The sequence below is a fragment of the Euphorbia lathyris genome, chromosome 10, assembly GCF_963576675.1.
Source record: "Euphorbia lathyris chromosome 10, ddEupLath1.1, whole genome shotgun sequence".
Classification (NCBI taxonomy): Eukaryota; Viridiplantae; Streptophyta; class Magnoliopsida; order Malpighiales; family Euphorbiaceae; genus Euphorbia; species Euphorbia lathyris.
This window is the reverse complement of record NC_088919.1, coordinates 9059907-9078683: the sequence shown is the minus strand read 5'-3', so window position 1 is coordinate 9078683 and position 18777 is coordinate 9059907. Positions and strand designations below refer to the sequence as shown.

The window sequence follows — 18777 nt, the reverse complement described above, 5'->3', positions numbered from 1 at the left end:
ATACAAATGGGGTGTTTGGTTGCTATTTTTCATGCTCATGTTTATTTTTTCACTTCAAAATGGAGAGTTTCAGGTGTTTGGTTAATGGTCTCTTGTTTGCCTTTTACACCTGAAAAGTAGCATTTTACAAAAGTAGGGAATCATTGCTTTTTGTAAAAGCAGTTTTTTCGAATAACAAACAGCAAACAGTAAGTAAAACAAACGAACTCAAATACTTATAAGTATGAGCTCATTTAATTTATATGACTTATAAATTATAATAGTAAAATTATAAACATAATAAAATTATAAATTCAATTATCACGGAGAATAATCGGGGATCTGTCAAGGATCTCATCTCCTCCATGGGAGATTAAATTATCCTCATCCCCCGTCTCATGAGAATTTTTATCTGTCCTCACCACAAGTGGATTACTTTAATTGATTACTTTAACACATATGTGACTTAGGTGCTGTTTGATAAAACTGAAAATTAAGTGCTGAAAAAATAAGTACTGAATTTTAAGTGCTGAATATTTTAAGTGCTGAAAATATTGAGTGATATAATTATTATAAAAATATTAGTTGATAATGTTTAACTTAAAATGTTAAGTCAAATATTTTGACTTACCAAAATAAGTGCTTTTTAACTTAATTTATTAATTTAAGTGGTGGAAAAATAATTGTTATCAAACGCACTTAAAATAAATAAGTGTTTAATATTTTAATTTAAGCCATTAAGTGGCTTATCAAACAAGGCCTTATATTAACATTATTATGCCGTTAATTATATATTTTTACTTAATTATTTATATAAAATTCTAGATTATAAAATATAAATTTTAGATCTTTAAAAATTAACCATAAATACCCAAAAATATAGAGTAAATTACATTAATAGCCACTGAACTTTATTTATTTTGATGTTGTGAGTACTAAATTTTAAAAAAAAAACATAAAAGCAACTAACTTTTTTTTTTTTGAAACAAAAAGCAACTAACTTTTTATATCGTTAACTGATTTTTTTATAAAACCACTATAATCGCGGTTTACTAATTATTATGACATTTGGTAGATCTCAGGTAAAGGCTAGCCTTACTTTCATCCTTTCTCATATCTATTTATTGTGGATTGCTAAATATCGTCCATTTTTTTTACTAGTGACTGTTATTATTTAGACTTTTTTGCCCTTCTCATAATTTTGATAAAAAAACTGGAAAATTCTTTCTAAAATTACAAACCCAAACAACAATAATTGAAATTATGAAAATAATTGATGTGTGACAATTCGAACCCCAGAAATAGATGATTACAAGTCAGAAACATTAAAATTTACGTTTTTTTTATCAAAGAAATCATAAAAATAATGTATATTTTTATGATGATTTTGTATTTTTCGTCACAAAAATTGAACGATTTAATATTTTACGTCACTAAAAATTTTACAATTTTGCGTCGGCCAAAATTTGGCCTAGGCGGATGCCGGATCCGCCCGACCAATGGCTAGAGCGGATGCAGCATCCGCCTAGCCAAAGGCCAGACGCATCCGTCCCAACCATTGGTCGGGCGGATCCGGCATCCTCTTAAATATCCAAATTTTGGCCGATTCTATTAAATATCCAAATTTTCAATTTTGATATTTTTTATGAAAATGATAAAATTATCCAAATAAAAGCGGTAATAAATAATTTGAGAATGGTAAATAGCAATACCCTTAATATTTTCTATCCGTATTTTACTCTTAAAATAACATATCTTCCATCTTTTTCTTAAAAACATCCCTTCCATCTTATTTCAAAATATAAAATACTATGTTCTCATTTTTTTATCCATATATTTTAGCTTTTAAAATTGGGATAAATCACAATCTTGGCTCCTCAACTTTAAGTTTTATTATGATTTTTGAACTTCAAAAATCGAGCAGTCCTATATTACAGTTGTAATAATATAACGATCCCTCTTACCATTGATCAAGAAAATGACATTATAATCAACTCCAATTCTTGAAGTTTTTATTTTTGATGCCATTTAGTGTTTAGTTAGGAGAGAGAAATTGATTGTTTAATGTGAAAAATCTCTAAGAACAGTGATTTAAAAATCGAAAATACTGATTTTATGATTAAAAATCGAAAATACTGATTTTATGAGAAATTTCATTCTAATTAGCTTTAACTTTTCCATTTTAAGGTCTTGATTATGTTAGTAAAATATATAATTGAGGGATCATAATGTTTAAGGTACAAAAATACCCTTAACGTTTTGGATCAGGAGCAATTTTACCTCTAACGTTTAAAATGGTGCAATTTTGCCCCTAACGTTTGTAGTCAAGAGCAATTTTACCCCTAACGTTTGTAATTTGGGTCAATTTGAGACACTATTATAAAACACATATATTTTTGTTCATTATTTTGCACCAATTGCATATCAATTCATTCTAAAAAAAAGATTTCATGTTTTTTATAATTTAATAATAGAATTGGAGATTAATATTTATAAATTCGGTGAATTTTTTGAATTTTTTTTTGTCTAATTCGTGCAAAAGACAGTATATTTTTTTTTATTTTTTTTCACATCCTAACATATGTTTATGATTTGTTACTGATAAAATGACGCACATGTGAAGTGTAGATGATAAGATTGTTGACCTCAAAGACAGTTTGATGAATTACTTCTGAAATTGACCCAATTTATTAACGTTAGGAGTAAAATTGCTCTTGGCTACAAACGTCAGGGGTAAAATTGCACCATTTTAGACGTTAGGGGTAAAATTGCTCCTGACCCAAAACGTTAGGGGTATTTTTATACCTTAACCCTAATGTTTAATTTCAAAATTCGCATGGCATAGTAAAAGTAGTGTAAAATTAAAGGGTCATAAGTGTAAATTTAAATTTCATTCTGCGTTTTACCCTTCCCTTCTCTTCTCCTCTTCTCCTCACTCCTCTCTCTCTATCTTCTGCGGTCCACTCCGACAATCGGCCGTTCACCTGCAATAACGAAGATGCGTCCCCCTTCAAAGAACTCTAGATCCTTCAATTTCGTGAGGACAAGTCGTCCATCAATTTCAAGAATCTGGAACTTCCACAAATTCCAGATTCTCCTCCTCTTCCATCACCACAAGAGATGTTCTCATCAAGTACGTGTTCAAAATTGAGAATCAGTATGCTTTGTCTAGCTAATCCAATTCTTAATTGTCTACTTACAATTTTGATTGACAAGATTTTAATTAAAACAATGAATTTTAGTTTACATTATCCCCTTTTTTCAACTGTTAGGTTTTCTAATTCGCATCTTCTGAAAGAGGAACTACATTTGATTCATTCAGTCCAATTGAGTAGTCTTATCCTCTCTTAATGGTTGAACAAAAAAACTTTTAACAATTTTGTGTTTTGTTTCTTCTCTTAATTACTCAGTTCAACATAAGGTAATCACAGTTGAAAACCACTCTACTTTATTCTCTTACAATGTGTTTTTGGTAGCTCCTCAGATAATTAGTTTAGATTGTGTTTATAAATTGATTCTCATGAGATTTCTGGTATAATAAAAAAATATTACTAGTTTTTATTATCTAAGGAAATATCTTCCAGGAGTGCCATTGAACTTCTGAATAAGTTCTTAGTTTGTTAAATGTATAGAACACTCAAACACCTCAGTAATTAGTGTAAATTAATGATCCATACCCATTTGAGCTTTTTCTTTGAAATGGTATGAGTTTATTATCTTATTAATTTTATATAAAAAATGAGATGATTCATAGACTCTTAGTAAATATTATTAGCATTTTTCTCATTATAGGATTGGTTGATGTGAATTTTCAGGAAATAGTTGAAAATAGTAAAATACCATGATGATATTATATTATGATGCTATCTCTCGAAGGAAGAATCTGGAAGTCATCAACAATGGATATCTTTGAAATATTGGTATGTTAACTAGAAGGAAGAATCTGGAAGTCATCAACAGTGGATATCTTTGAAATATTGGTATGTTAACTAGCTCTACAAAAGTGAGTCATAATATAAGTTTATGAAAGCATAATATATTGAAGAGGTATAATGGCTACAATGACAATGATTTTATGATGAAGATGTTTGTTTTTATGTGTACCATAGTTTGCATGATAACATGGTAGAAAGTACAAAATTAATGATAGGGCTAATACATTACCAGCTCTCTGAACTTGTCTATAAAAGTAGATTGGCTCCCTGAACTTTGTTAGTGTCTCACCAGCTCCCTAAACTTTGCAAATGTCTCACCAGCTCCCTAAACTTGCTTATTCCGCAACAACTAAATACAAAAACTTATTAAACCTAAATTCTAAAAGTACATCTCCATCTATTCGAGAGGTAATTTTTTCTCTTCTCCTACCTTTCAGCCTATTATAAGAGTTAGTGTTGCAAGTTTGAGAGATCAAATGGATGAGGATCGAGAACTAGTATTATGCTTTTTGTATTTAGTTGTTACGGAATAAGCAAGTTTAGAGAGGTGATGAGACACTTGCAAAGTTCAGGGGCTAATCTACTTTTATGGACAAGTTTAGGGAGCTGGTGATACGAAATAAGCAAGTTTAGGGAGTTGACGAGACACAACAAAGTTCAGGGAGCCAATCTACTTTTATTGACAAGTTCAAGAAGCTGGTAATGTATTAGGCCTTAAATATACCTTATCTAGGTATTAGTACAAAAACAATTTTACTATGTAGTAGTTCTATCGCGTATTGTTAGGAGGAGATACTAAGGATCTAATGTGAATGATATGCAATTGAGAAAGTAAATTGCCCACAAAGAATATACTTGGTTCGACCATTTGTTACCTACGTCCATGGGAGAGGAGAAGTTATTATCATAAGACATTTTAGGAAAAAGGTTATAAGAGTATGAAATCACTATCCCAAGACAAAACCCTATGATTTATCCATAGTTTTTAAAGACACGCCTCAGCCGCCCCTCACTCAAGGCTCAAGGTACTGAGCCTTCATTGCAGAAAGTGAGGCCCTATTTAAAAGGCTCTCGCCTTGTGCGCCTCGCTTGGGCCTCAAAGCCTGAATCAAGGCATGCCTCTGTGTTTTCACTAGGTTTTTTTTTTTTTTTACTATTTTGTGTAAAACAAATGTTTGACTAATCTCAACCATTAATCTAATTTAAATAAGATTAATCTTAACCCTTGATCTAAATAAGAATATCGAGACACATAACTAAATATATAGAAAGACTGGAGAGGGATTAAGAGGAGTTACGTAAATAAGAGTCTCCTCTACTCCCTCAAAGAGAAACTGCGACCGACACACAGAAGAATATCAAGTGAGAATGAATGGTTATTAGTTTAGTAGCATTAGTTTGGTACTTAGGTTAAGACGTTAAGTGTATGTTAATATCTTTATGAAGTATGAATTTACTTGGTTTGACATTTATGATTTAGTATTATGGTTTTTTGTGGTTTTGTTTTGTTTATGTGCATAAGTGTGTTTTTTTGGTTTATGCTTTAACTAGTGAAAGAGTATATATATTTTTTTAAAAATTTTATGCACTTCGTGTTCCTCAGGCGCATGCCTATTGTTGCACCTTGAGCCTAGGCTCTAGGACCCCTTAGCGCCTTAGTGCGCCTTGCGCCTTTAACAACTATGGATTTATCTATGCTTACGTGTTTATATTCTCGCCCGAGTCATCTCCCGCATGTCTATATGGATGCATAATTCTCATCCAAACAATCCACTTGCTTAAGTCACTAGGTAGGTAGACAATTTAAAACATGTCTTTATACACCTTTACTTCATGAACAAAACATATCTTGCGGCTTTCCCTAGCTCCTGGCTTCAGATACCCCTCAAACCTAAACATTTTGTTATATTTATGTAGTTGGTTTGTTTGTGGGGTATTATTGATAATGGACTCTTTTAAACCATTCAGATTTGAATCAAATGGAAAGAAAATCTTCAAATAAGCATAGTGGTGGCGTACCATACTCAAAAACTATATCTCAAAAGTATAAAAGGACTCGTGAAGCCAAGTTATGTCTTTTGATTTGCAGCATGTTTCCTAGAAATTTTAGTATACCAGTTGAAGAATTGGTTACATATGGAATGGGCCTAAAGTTGTTTGAAGATGTGCATAATCTGATTCAAGCCAGATCTAGAATTCATGAGCTCATTAAGATCATTAATGATCAAAAAATTTTGCTTCTTGCTGAGCAAGATGAGTCAGGAAATCAGTATGTTAAAATGCAAGTTGGTGCTCATGAATTAGCACGGAAGATTGCCACAAGCTATGGATTAGAAGTGCCCAGTCGCGAGACTATAGTGAAATGGTTTCCAAACGGATATATTTATAAAAATTGCGATGTTATTTCTTTGGTGCTTATAAGGATAAAATGGCACCTTATTAATTTGGAGTGTCCAGAGCTGGCAATACTACAACTTAAATATAGACAAGATTCAGAAAACCTTCCCCTTGATTTCTTTGATGGAATGAAACAGCTCCTAGTTTTATCTTTAGACGTTCCATCACTACCACAATCAATTCATGTGTTGAAGCATCTTCGAACCTTGCATCTTAAAGTACTTAAGCTGAAAGATATGTATTTGATTGGATACTTCGAACATCTAGAATTTCTAACAATTTCTACATCGAGTTTAACTGATATTCCAAGGCAGATGGGACTTCTGCTACGTAATTTGAGGTTACTTGACTTAAGAAACATGAACCTTGCGTACATTCCTCCAGGTGTATTGTCAAGAATGTTGAAACTAGAAGAGTTGTATCTTCCGTTAAGCTTTCGAAGGTGGGGATGCAAGGCGAAAAAAGAAGACGATGATCATGATCTACTCGAATCAATTGATTGTAGTGATAAAGAGAGAATTCACACAAGCCTTAGTGAGGTAGATGATGAAGAAGAGAGAATCAATGCTAGTCTTGGTGAGATAGCGTTTCTCTCGCTAAATGCATTAGAAGCCTGTGTGTTAAGAGCTTCAATGTTGCCGAAAAATTCACCAGTCTTCAAACATATTCAGAAGTTTAAAATTCTTGTAGAGAGTAATGTACCATTTCAAAAAGGTTCATTGAATAAGCTGCAAGTCACGGGGGATGCTTATGATATCAAAGACAGCGGTATCTGTGATTTTTTAAGTCGAACTGAAGACTTGAGTTTAATAAGAATAAGAAATTTGAAGAACTTCATGTATCAACTTTCTGACTATGACTTTCCACAGCTAAAGAAGGTCATTATTACTGAATGTCATGAACTAGAATACTTAGGTGGTACAACAGAAAATTGGATTCCATATGCTTCATTTTGTGAGTTGAAGAGTCTCCACCTATCAATGTTATCTAATCTGAAAGAAATATGGCATGGACCAAGGCCGGTTTTTCGATGGTTTGAAAACTTGGGAGAAATAAAGATAAGGTTCTGTCATAAACTGAAATACGTATTTCCATTGTCAATGGCTGGAGGATTGATACGACTTAAAAGCATAGAGATACTTGATTGTAATAAAATGGTGGGAATTTTCTACGATAACAAGGAGGATGATCGCAATTATGTGATTGACTTTGTGGAACAACTATATTTACATTCACTTCCAAACTTGGTTAGTGTTTTGGTACACACAGTTGATGGGGTTCATGATGCTAATGAGGTAAGAACATCAATGAGTTTCATAGTCTCTTTTTTTTTTATATATAATTTGGTATAAAAATATTAAGACTCTTCTCATGCTTATGATAATATTACTCGCTGCAGATGGTGTCAAATAGCGTAACAAGATTGGATGAACGTTGCGTTAATAATGATCAGGAACTCACTTCAGCACCAACTTCACTACAGGTGTGCACACAGTTCTCACAAATAACTTCGATGTTTTTAGGAAAAAAAAAAAAACATCTTGAAGCTATCATTTATATTTTATCACATTAAGTCCATTATTGTCAACTTACTTAGTTGTGAACATCTAAGGCCCTGTTCTTCGTTGCTGTTGCTTATTTTCAGTTCAGTAGCATTCAGTTAAAAAGAACAGAGCCTAATTCAGTTAAAAGAGCCTTTCTCATTTCATACGAGTCTTTAGTTGTACTTTCTAGAGTTCAAAATAAGGTTTTTTTTACAATTTCTATATAATCACATCAGGCATAAAAAAAATAGCTTTCGAACTATTAAAAATGCAAATTTATAGAATTAAAATGAAATGAATACCACTCTATCAACAGAGCTTTGAATGAGTTTTTGGTACTGACGGGCTTAATGTGTCTCAAAATAAAAATAAGGATCTTAATATATTGGCAAAAATCATAATTAAGCCCTTGAACTTTACCTGTTTTAAGGATCAAGCCACTGATCAATTATTTTTCCACATTGAGCCATTGATCATTGATTCTGTTATGGATTTGGTCCTGATTTAACTTTTTCGTCGAGTTTGGGCGGCACGCATCGTTAGAGCGATTCGGCCTATTGACGTGGACAAATATAATTAAGTGTTTATTAACTAGGATAGATAGAGAGGAAAAAGTAAAAAGAAATTATAGAAATCAATTTCCAGTAGGTTCTTCCAAGCTCGATCTTCTCCTCTCCTATTTCGCAATTTCCAGCATTAGAATTGCCAAATCGATCTTCTCTCCTAACACCGAAATTCATTTCCAGCAGTTCTTTCAAGCTCGATTTTCAGCTTGAAAGAACCTAGTGGAAATCGATTTCTGTAATTTCTTTTTACTTTTTACTTTCTTTCCCCTAATGAAGAAAGTTATTTTTTATTTGTTCACACGGAAGTGGAAATTTCTACGTCAACAGACCGGATCCATCAAAGGCTCGTGTTGCCCAAACTCGATGGAAAAGTTAAATAAGGGCCAAATCCATAACAAAATCAAAGATCAATAACTCAATATGGAAAATAATTGATCAGGGTTTGATCCTTAAAACAGTCAAAGTTCAAGGGTTTAATTATGTGTTTTTTTTTTTTTTTTTGCCTAATATATTGAATGGAAGATTAGAGGTTCAATCAATAAAATTGTAATGATTGGAGGCCTTAGTTTATATGCTTTTTGTCTTCTTTCTTTTCAAAACTCATAAATTTTTTAAAATTTTGAACAGAAACTAATATATATATATATATATATATATATATATATATATATATATATATATATAATTGACCATTGTTAGTTAATATACATTTTTTTTTGTTTTTGGAAGGTTTCATTTATCAAGGACAAAGATGTAACTACCCAAATGGAGATGTATTGTGCATTTTCATCCGAATTGATAGATAAAAGGTTGACAAATTTAAAGAAACTCAGAATTTCATTTTGTGATGCACTAAGTGTCATATTCTTTTTTAAGGAAAATCATGTTACTTCTAGTGTGCTTAATTCTTTGGAAGAGTTGGAGTTGCATGGCCTACGAAATTTAAGGCATATATGGTATCGGATTCCGTCAAAAATCGTTGCCTTTCAAAAGTTGCGAGTTCTAATTTTATCAGAATGTCGCAACTTAAATCTTTTCTCACCTCGAATAGCCAATCTTTTGGTTCAACTACAAAAAATACAAATTAGTCGTTGTGAGATGATGAAAGAAATCGTCGCAGAAGACGATGAAAAAGAGGAAGAAATTACGGGTAAAATTAAATTCCCTCAATTACAGGCTTTGGAACTTCAATATATGCCTAATCTTAGAGTATTCTATGGTGGGAGTTGTATAATTAGGTTGCCTCTATTAGAAGCTTTCAAGCTTAATCAATGCAATATGATGGAATCTTTCTCTTATCGGTACGTGACTACGCCATTGCTGGAGAAAATACAAGTAAATGGAAGCTTATATTCGTTGACGGGAGATCTTAATACGACTATAATGTGGTAAATTCTCCTTTCTTGTAGCCTTTATTACATTGATAATAATTTATGGCTGTAATTGAGTAGAGTCGAGCTTTGGCTTTCTCGTGCTCGACTCGGTAAAAGAAATTGATGAGCTCAAGCTCAACATCCTGTTCGTGCTCGTTTCATTAAGAAAATTATCTGATCGAGAGCTGCTCGCGAGCAACTTGTTTATTTGCTCACTAGTTTTGCTCGCAAGCAACTCCTTAATTTTGTTCATGATTTTTTTATGGAACAACTCATTAATTATGTTCATAAACTATATAGTTTGGAACCTACAAAACTAAAGTTTCACACAAAACTACTTAGTTTTACATTTCCCTCCTTATAGAAATCCTACCGTTAAAAAAAATCGAACCGAACTTGTTCACGAGGTTGTTCATGAACATTATGATCGAGCTTGTTTAAGAACCTATAACTGAATCTGCTCGCAAGGTTTCGAGCTGAGTTTGCCATGCTCAAGCTCAACTGTTTACGAATCAAGCCTCAATATTATGCTCAAACTCAGCTAGTTTGTGAATCGAGCCGAACAAGGTCGAGCTTTTACCGAGCCGAATGCCAAACTACTCATGAGCGAGTCAGCTCATTTACAGCCCAAGATAATACGATGTTAGTCATTTTCTTTCTTTTCAAACTTCATATAAATTAGACAATACAAAATGGATAGATTTTTTTTTTTTTTTGCTTGAGAAAAGTTTAGGTAAAAATGGATAGATTTATTAATATGTTTATTAATTATTTCTTTATATATATAGTGTTGCTTGTTATAACTCAATTTGATATGATAATTTTTTTTCCTGTAACATGATTGATATTAAGCTTATGATGGATGTTTTCTTTCAGGTTGATGGCTGAGAAACTCAACAAATGAGGTATCAACTATGTGGTGTGGAAACCGAAACGGGAAATGAAATAGAAACAGAAAAGGGTACCGGAAAATGTTATTTCTAAGAAAAATTAGCTAGGAAATGGACAAAAAACGCGGAAACACTAATGAATAAGAGTTTCCGTGCAACACACACGTTACCAGGATTGTTAGTGTCAGGATTGTTAGTGTCGATATTGTTTGGATCTCAACCTGTTTATATGTTACATTGTAAATGAAAGAGAGAAAAACATGGAAAAGAGTTGGAAATATATTTAGGCTTTTTATATATTTATCTATGAAGCACCGACTCGGGTGCGGACACGGCAAGCGGTATTTTTAGAAAATATGAGACGGTGCGGCGGGACACGACAAATTCTATATAATTAATTCTATATATATTAGATATAAAATATATAAAAAAAAACTTGCTAAATCACAAAACAAATCGAAGAAGGAAGAGAAAGAAGCTTTAAGCGTTTATAATCCCAATACACAGGTGAGTATTAAATGTAGTTTAGGTTTTTTTTTGTCAAATTTTGTAATTGAACTATATGTTTTAAAAGATTTAAAAAAAAAAACCTTAAACTTTTACATATTTTTACCATTAGCCGAGTCCCCACCGTGTTCTGCCGAGTCCCTACCGTGTCACTGCCGAGTACCATTCGTGTCCCATCCGTGTTCCACGAGTCCCCGGCGAGTCCGACACGGCCACGACGACTCCGGGAAGAGTCTGCGCTTCATAGATATTTATTTATAAATTTGTTTGTTTATCTATTAAACAAAATAATTATATATGTCTCTCTTTTATTGCAAGATATAATATCTAGTCCTTTAATTTTTTTAAACGCATTATGGAGTCCTCAAGTTCTTTTCTTTGTCAATATAGTTCCTTTTATTATAGGAGCATATAACTTCATTTTTCTTGCATTAGTATGTTTATTTTCTTCCCTTATTAGGATTGTTTGATCAGGGCGGACCGACACTGGCTAGAGGACCAATCCAAAAATACATTTTAGTATGGTGGATGAATGATTTTAGCTCCTTCAAAATCCCCAATTAGCTCTCAAACCAGCCAACGATCCTTTTAAAATTTTGGACACCTTGTAATTTTATCCTGCGTCCACCCGTGTGTTTGATATACACTATAAACAAAATTGGGCTTTAACAACACTTTTCTAGCAACACTTTTGTAAACAGTTCCATGAACTCAAAATGTATAAATCCTCCTTAGTGACATTAATTGGTACACACGCTTATAAAAATTCACTTTTAAAGAAATCAACAATAAATCAAATACCATCAAACATCAAATCCACCTTAGAGATCGTGAAATGAAATTTGATTTAAACAAAAACTCAATAGAAATCATACTAGAGCTTAGAAACTTAATGGTGAAGTAAGCTCGAGCATCCATCCGATTAGAGGCACAAGATCGGAGAGCGAATCCAACTTTGAATCCGCTTTGAAGTAACCTATGCATCCGATCGGAGCTGCAAAGATTGAGTCTATCAAAGCCCAAGTGTTTGGAGTAGGGGTGGGCACAGTTCGGTTAACCGGTCCATTAGGCAAAAAAATTAACCGAACCGTTATCAACGGTTTTTTAACCATCCAAATCGAAACCGGTCCATATTAATCAGTTAACCATATAACCGGTTAACCATTAATTTTGGTTAGGTTTTTCGGTTAACGGTTTTTAACCAATCCTCACTAGTTAACCAAAAATCAACGGTTAATCATAATTTTTACCCAAACCTAAATTTTTAAATAATATTAAAATATACATAATTTCAAAAATTCAAACGAAATGAATTCATATAAAAGTTCAGAATTCAAACATAAATACCGAACTAAAAAACAATCCATCAAGTTTACATTTAAAACATAAAGAAATGTAAATAATATTTCGTCAAAGTACTTATTACAACATAAAGGAGTATAATTTATGTTATATATTTATATTAATCTATGTTATAATCTATGTATCTATATTAAGCAGTATAATATATGTATTTATATTTATATTTGCCTTACCTTTGTCGTCAAATGACATATATATAATTTTTTAAATTTATATTTATTAAACGGTTCGGTTAACCGTTAACTGCGGTTTTTGAACACTCTAATCCGAAATCAAAACCAGTACCTATCTATTTTTTAACCATTAAGAAAACCACCGGTTCAGTTAACCGCTTTTTTCGGTTCGGATTACTGGTTTTCGGTTCGGTTATCAGTTTGATTTCAATTTTCTTCTTAATTCATGCTTTTGTTTTGTTTTGTTTTCAGTGACCTCCTCATCCATTTTTGTGCCTTTTTGAGATTGTATTTTAAGGCATCAGATACTGGATTCTTTCATTAGCTGAAGTAACATTTTTGACATCACACCTGGATTCTGTATTTGTGGCACAGCACAACAGGTACTGTAGTGAATATAAAAACTTATAAGCTTGTTAAGAATGTGAATCTTTTTTGTATACATTTTTTAAGAATGTGAATCATTTATAATACCAATTCCCTTTAATCATTTTATTCTTTTGTCTATGGTACGGTTTCCTTTGCGATCCCGACATGTCTAATAGATTGAAGTGAAAATTATATCGTGCGACAATTACACCTGCATTGTTATATGATATGGAATGTTGGGCAGTGAAACACTGTCACATTCATAAGATGTCGGTGGCGGAGATACGTATGTTGCGATGAATATGTGGTCATACGAGAAAGGATCGGGTGAGTAATTAAATAATTAGGACAAAAGTAGGGGTTGCATTTATTGAGAATAAAATGAGAGGAAATCGACTAAGGTGGTTTGGTCATGTAAGAGGAAGAGCGCTTGATACGCTGGTTAGAAGGATTAAATAGTGGCAAAGGGATGCAATGGTGAGGGGGTAAGGGAAGGACTAAGCAAACTTGGAAGAGGGTTATTGAGAGTAATATGAGTTTATTGGGGATTGAGGAAAATGTGATAGTGGATAGGACGGAGTGGATGGAGAGAATTTATACACGACTTGATTTTACGGTTTTGTATGACAGTTCATGTTAACTGATCCCGAATCATTTCGGCACTAAGGTTTTGTTGTTGCTGTATTCTTTTGTCTATCAAAGGCTCTGGTGGTTGTTGATAGAATCAGCCAACCTGTTGTTGCTGAACTTTTCATGACAGAATCAAACTGATAACAATTCATTTAGAATAGAGATAAGAGAGCACAAATATGAACTTCAATTTGAATTTTATTTCTAATAGGAATACTAGAAATATCAAATTAGGTTATTTTTGTTTTTGATTGGAAATAACAAAATGGATGGATTATGATGTAATAACCAATGTTATCAGGCTCGGACCGGACCGGTCGGTCGAACCGGCGAGGAAGTCGGTCCGAGCCTGCCCGACTATTTGAGTGATGGAAAAACCGGAGAGACTCGGGATTGAACCGGAACCCGGCGATCCGCCCAGGAACCGGTGTGACCCTGGTCTCAGCATTTGCTGGGAAAATTGAGGCGGGCTGGAGTTAATATATTACAAAAAATTAACAAAAGCGGTCAAGCTAAGGGACCCTATTGTGGTGCGGTATTCGCGTCGCCCACGTCATGCGGGTGCACCCCTAACCCAACAGTTAATCAATTGCAACCCCCCCTCTCCCTACGCATGAGAGAACCTTTTCCCTAGTAACTAGTTAAAGGCTTGTAAATATCATTTACTTATAAACTAGTTAACTTTCTCATTTCTTTCCTATGTGGGATGTGAATGCTTAATTTCCTTTTAACTTCTTCCAAACCATTTTAAGTTGTTCACTTTGAGCATCAATTTCTCATTCATCACTTGTCCGTTTTGAGTTTATAATATATTTTTAAAAAGATCTCATGACATAGAATACGTTGATATATTTGAATTTATTCTGAACTTAATTTATTTGTCATATATTTAAGACTCAAATTAACAAAAAATAACAAACCAAATGTTGTTTATAATTTATTTTGGATATATATAATGTATAAAATTAATTTTAAATTAGTTATATATATTTAATATATGTAAATATTATTTATTTATTTATTACGTCATCCGGTTCGACCAATCCGAGCCATCCGGTCCGACCAAGTGACCCGTGACCCAGTTACCAATCCGGTTTGATGTTCGGTCCGGTTCTGATAACATTGGTAATAACTGTATTATACAATTTATATATTCCAAATACATAAAATGTCCACTAACTTCACATGGACTAACTTAATGTGCATCTTAGTGTGCATGAGTGTGCGTACCAATGTCGGAAAAACTGAAGAGTTCTCTTCAATTTTGGATTTTAAAAGAAGAAAATTTCGATAATTACATTCATCTAATTAATTGTCATCATTTTTGGAAATAAGGTATAAATTACATTCTATTATTTGAAAGAATGTCTCTACAGTTTTGAATAATAGAACCGAATTGAGATAAATCATTATTTTGAGCATTTACAGCGTCCACAACCACTTTTGCATCTGATTCAATTTCCACCCTTTCACGCTGACTCGAAAACATCCACGTCAAGCTGTCGCAGATGGCCAGCAGATTATATGAAGGAACTAGTTTGTCACCCGTGCAAAAGCACGGTTTGTATATACTATCCCTCTATTTAAACTTTTATTATATAAAAATAAAATTTGAACAATATAATTAAAAAAAATTAACATAATTAATGTATATTATTAAAAACTTATTGAAACACTATATTTTGTGTACAATTATATATTTTCTCATCACATAGAAGCAATTTCAATCCTCTCGTACTTTTAACCCTAAAAACAGTAACATAATTAAAAATCATGTGAGAAAGATATAATCCAACATGAGAAAGTGATTGTCATTGATTTCTATTTATTATTGTGAAACAAACAACCATACAATAAAGTACATAAATCTGATAATATTTCAAAGTAACATTATCGGTACCCAATCTTTAATAACACCATGATTCCCAGTTCTGCAAACAGTGTAACAACTCAAATACTCTTAATAATATTCATGTATATTTGTTACAAAATTATCCTTGATATACTCTAGTAATTATAAAAAAAGCCTATTCTTATTCTCATCTAGTCTACGTATGTGAAAAAAAAATAAAATGAATTACAACTTAAAAATTAATTTAAAAAAACGAAGATAATATTATTAACAACTGAAATGCGTTCAAAATTCCATCAGTATATTGCAATTTGCATTTGAGAAACTATAATATACAAATATGATTTTCCAGCAATGACGAACCTGTTTTGGTGCATCAGGAAGATTTAGTAATTATAAACATTGCAACATACACAAAGGATGAATCTTTAGAAAGAAAGAAAAGGAAAGTTTATCCTAGAAAGAAAAGGAAGACAAACATGAATTGCAAGTTCATCTCTAGGAGCTTTCTTCTCTACCATCTTACTCTAAGCCAATTCATGATTATAGGCTGCATCAGATTCATTCAAATTAATTCACCATCATCATATTACAAAAGCAAAAAGATTGAATTTTGACTCACTGGCATGACTATCAAATACCCAAAAGCTAGAATGGACAATTGGATCAAAATGGAGGTAAGATCCTACTAAATTTTGGCAAAAAGCATAACTATCATCAGATTACCAAAAACATAGATTCTATTAAAAATATAAATATCAGCAACAAAAATCAAAACGAAATCAAACCCAGCAATTAAATGCTTTTGAAATCCACCTGAAAAAGTATGAAATATCATAACAAAAACAATCAGAAATAAAATGATAAAAGAAATTAAAAGGAAAAGGAAAGGTAACTATATTTATACAAATGGAACTTCAATTAACAGAACAACAAAAGTAAAGAAAGAGAAATGAATCAGAAATGCACCATGAGAACCTTGAAAGAAGCTAATAGCTTCAGCTCCTTTGATCTGAAATGCACGGTATATATTATGTATATATATACAAATCTTATGATAGATTTGGAAAAGCTAATTGAAGTTTAGTTCTAATACAACTCTACTGATTGAAACCGTGTAATGTGATATACCGAATAGAATTTGTAAGATATGGAACGATAGTGTTGGTGTGAGAAAAGAAGTCTACGTGCTGGTGATGAATGTGTAGATTCAAACCGCGATGATTGTTGAGCCTATTTTTGTGAAAAATGCAACAAATAAATTAAAGTGAATAAATAAAAAAACTGAAAATATTTAATGATAATATCACATTATATGTTATGGACTTATCACATTAAACCAAAAATTGGATTAGATATTTTATGGATTTATCACATTATATAAAAAAACTGAAAATATTCAATGATAATATCACATTATATTTTATGGATTTATCTCATTAAACATTTGATTTACGAAAAAAATAATAATTGGATTAGTTATTTTATGGATTTATCACATTATATAAAAAAAACATTTTGAAAATACTTAATGATAATTAATCAATATTATTTTAATCAACAAAAATCGAGGAGTCGACACCTCAGTTCCATCGTTACTGTTTTATAGTATATATAGATAGATTTTGAGGCGTCTTCCAGACCAGAGCAACCGGATGAAGCCCTAACATTGATTTATTCTCTTTTTTTTTTTCAGATGAAGACTATTATGATCTGGCTGTGGCTACAACAATAACTAAGGGTCTGTTTGTTTTACTTGTTTCTATTCGTTGTTGGCTGTTATTGATAGGTAGCAGATATTAATTGATTTTTTTTATTAAAAGCATTTATTCAAATTTTTATCAAACATTTTTTATCTCTTATTTATAATTAAACAGATGAATACTAAAACTGAGATTGTCAAACAATCAACTCAGAATGAACAAGAAAAAATCTAAGAAAACACATGATAGCAAGGTGTGATTTTTGAATTTGGAACCATAACATGAGATGTCATTTAATGGAACTACACACTTTCTAAAATATTTTCTTTCTTTTTATTTAGTTAACCATTTATTGGTTCGCAAATTATAATTTCACTTTGCAGATCATTAAATGCGAACGTAATTTATATACAATATTGCTTTGCAAATAATAAAATAAGAATAAAAAATCATAAAATGCAAACCAAAGTTTCTTTTCTATTATCAAATGAGAATAGTCCATTATCATTTTCATGGATCCCAGATAAAATGCAAACCAAAGTTTCTTTTCTATTATCAAATGAGAATAGTCCACTATCATTTTCATGGATCCCATTTTGTATCAAACTATGTTTAGTAACAATGAATGTGCAAACTAGCGTTCTTCCTACCTTGTTTTTTGTCGATATGAAGGACATTACTAGTATAAGTACAACTACCCTTGAAATTTTTTATTTGCAAATTCATTAAAACTGTAATGTGGGGATTGAGAGATTATAAATTACGTTATACTCACTTTCGTTTTAGTTGGAACTGGAAATTTATCTAGTATGTTGATGTGGCGGCTTAATTGCAAGGAGAAAGTGAAGAGTTTGTACAAAGAAGGGTATTTAAAAATGTAAATGCCTCCCCTATTGAGTCAGTTTTATAAATTTCCTGTTTATTATTTATTGTTAATATTAAATGTTTGTTTTTAGTTGATTACAAGGTGCAGACTACAATTACTTTGTTGAAAAACAAAGTGAGAGTTACTTTGTCTGATTTACCGTCCATCAGAGTTAGACTTAATATAAACCATTCAATTATTGTAAACGTATCTTCAGTAGATTTTACTGGTTACCTTTTCTTCCAGTCTTAAGACTTTTCTCTCCCATTTTTATTGCCACGCCTCTTCCTCTCCAACTGACATTTTGTTTCTTCCTCTCCTCTACACCTCCATCTTCAACATTCAACTCTACCGCCAAACATCTCCATCTTCTACGTTCGACTTCAGCGCCAAAACTCCAGTAATTATCAAGTTTTGGAACCCCATCTTCATCTTCCATCAATCTTTAGAACCAAAGCTTTTACCCCTCCTAGGAAGAAATTCGCCGGAATAAAGAGGGTTCGACAATGATACCACCGCGACTGGGAGTTGAAGCAAAGTTTCAGCCAGAAAAAGGCCCTTTTGAGTCATCTCGTACTCCAACAGAAAAAATCATAGGTGAGCAATTAATTTAAAATGTAGGGGCTTCATTT

At 32.2% G+C, this 18777-nt stretch overlaps 1 protein-coding gene across 3 annotated transcripts; it reads left to right on the top strand.

Annotated features, from left to right (window-relative positions):
- Nucleotides 1-2892: 2892 nt before the first annotated feature.
- LOC136209817 (disease resistance protein RPS2-like) lies at nucleotides 2893-11143 on the top strand. Of its 3 annotated transcripts, none has more exons than XM_066001413.1 (6): nucleotides 2893-3112; nucleotides 3795-3959; nucleotides 5883-7606; nucleotides 7711-7794; nucleotides 9151-9809; nucleotides 10671-11143. In XM_066001413.1, the coding sequence occupies exons 3-6, from the start codon at nucleotides 5894-5896 to the stop codon at nucleotides 10696-10698; spliced, it is 2484 nt and encodes an 827-aa protein (XP_065857485.1). In that variant the 5' UTR covers nucleotides 2893-3112; nucleotides 3795-3959; nucleotides 5883-5893; the 3' UTR covers nucleotides 10699-11143. The 3 variants fall into 3 exon arrangements, with proteins under 3 accessions (XP_065857485.1, XP_065857488.1, XP_065857487.1); XM_066001416.1 differs by lacking the exon at nucleotides 10671-11143 and having other exon boundaries at nucleotides 9151-9571; nucleotides 9660-9805; XM_066001415.1 differs by lacking the exons at nucleotides 2893-3112; nucleotides 3795-3959 and having other exon boundaries at nucleotides 3970-7606.
- The last annotated feature ends 7634 nt before the right edge of the window (nucleotides 11144-18777 follow it).